This window comes from Geospiza fortis, unplaced genomic scaffold, assembly GCF_000277835.1.
Source record: "Geospiza fortis unplaced genomic scaffold, GeoFor_1.0 scaffold11, whole genome shotgun sequence".
Taxonomy (NCBI): Eukaryota; Metazoa; Chordata; class Aves; order Passeriformes; family Thraupidae; genus Geospiza; species Geospiza fortis.
In genome coordinates this window covers 16,248,852-16,250,735 of record NW_005054304.1, presented here as the reverse complement: position 1 = coordinate 16,250,735, position 1,884 = coordinate 16,248,852, and the positions used below count along the sequence as shown (strand labels likewise).

At 45.1% G+C, this 1,884-nt stretch overlaps 1 protein-coding gene across 1 annotated transcript; it reads right to left on the bottom strand.

Moving 5' to 3' along the window:
* Positions 1-153: 153 nt before the first annotated feature.
* Positions 154-1,878, bottom strand: LOC102038543 (histone H2A.Z; the record flags this gene model as incomplete). The annotated part of the gene is made up of 4 exons (XM_005418183.1): positions 154-551; positions 702-831; positions 1,284-1,397; positions 1,765-1,878. Coding segments are annotated over 4 exons (420 nt in total), but the record flags the coding sequence as incomplete, so codon positions are not given.
* Positions 1,879-1,884: the final 6 nt, after the last annotated feature.

Below are 1,884 nucleotides of genomic sequence, written 5' to 3'. Positions count from 1 at the left end.
CCCTACATGGAATTTACTGACTGCAGTATTCTTAGGCTGTATTTCAAGATGCCCCAAGCCCAGCAGGAAGGGTTGTCAGTTACATGCTCTTGGAACAACTTCAAGAGCTGCACAGTAGAGACCAGACTTTCCAGCTAATGACAAAGAGACAAATCAGTCCTGACATAACATTTATTGAGTATTTCCACTCTAGTAGATGAAAAGTCTGTACAAAACCAAACATTTCCTTTACTTAAACCAATCTAAAAACAGTCAGCTCAATTACAACCCACTACAAACACAATAGCTTCTTTGAAGCCATGGTAACACTTAAATATGGTTAAGACTTCAACGCAGAAATTTGGTTTGTTAGAAAGCTCAAGGGAGCTTTAGCTTCTCAAAGTTAAAAAAAGGCAAAATCGTGTTTCACAGATACAGTCCACTGGAATCACCAACACTGGACAAATTAAGTACTTCGAGTCCTGAGATAACAAGGAATCCTGGTATCCTTTAGACAGTCTTCTGCTGTCCTTTCTTGCCAATGAGGGACTTGTGGATATGTGGTATTACACCTAAAAAAGAACAACAGTTAAGACCATGCTATTTTTCTTCAACAATTTTCCTAAACTTCATGCTTCAAATAAAATGACAACACTAACTAACTTCAAGTCTGTGACAGTTCATGCCACCCAAGCACCCATAAACAGCAAGCACTGACATACCACCACCAGCAATTGTTGCCTTGATCAGAGAATCCAGCTCTTCATCTCCTCTGATGGCAAGCTGCAGGTGACGGGGAGTGATACGTTTCACCTTCAAGTCTTTGGATGCATTTCCTGCCAGCTCAAGGACCTGAAAAAAGACCATTTTTCAATAGTTACACAATCAAGTGAGACCAACAGCACACTCTTAGCTGTTCAATTCTCTGCTCCAAATACAGTGTCACAACTAGTGACAACAAGACAGCAAACAATGTCTCTTTTCAAGGGGTTCCTCCTTTGGAGCTCTGCATTTGGTTTTCCCAATGACAGAGTAAGTGTTCTACAGCAGATATGACATACTGTAAAGGCCCATTCTCAAAGTTATTTCACATTCTGCATTTTTCCTACAAGGCACACTGCAGGATCTGCATGAAATGCAGAGGAGTGCTATTTCATGGTTTTTTGCTCTTTGAGACACTTTAAAAGTATCTCAAAGCACATGAAGAGTTCACACCCCAGCCCAAACTGTCAAATACAGTAGGCACTGGTTGTTACACCTTTTGGGGACTGACCAACTTGCTGGCACCCCTTGCAGGCATTTACCTCAGCTGTCAGGTACTCCAGGATTGCAGCACTATACACAGCAGCTGTGGCTCCTACACGCCCATGGCTGGTTGTCCTGGACTTCAGGTGCCGATGGATGCGGCCAACAGGGAACTGCAAAATAACAGAAGTATGAACCGGCTGTGACGACAGAAAGGCTCTGCACAAAACCACATTGTGGGCAGCAAAATCCCAGTGGCAGAAGCACGGGCTGCATTTCAGAACTTGAGAATCCAGTTAAGACAGTGTATGCCAAACTCACATCAGCAACTTTCACGATTCCCAGCAATGGCCACAAGGGAATTGCTTTCCTCCCTGCATAGATATGCTCATTAGCACACACTGGCCGGGTGTGCTAACGTCTGGTTCACGATCCTTACATCATTCCAGACAGAGTGTGAAGGTTTCACACTGCACAGACAAACCAACAGATGGAAGACCCGCCCGACTTTCAGTCACGCACACCTCAGCCCCTGCTCACCTGCAATCCAGCCCGTTGGGAACGGGACACTGCTTTGGTCTTGGTCTTCCCGGAGTCCTTCCCAGCTTTCCCACCAGCCTGGAAATGCCGAGAGAAGAGCAGACGCTGACGTCTCCCACC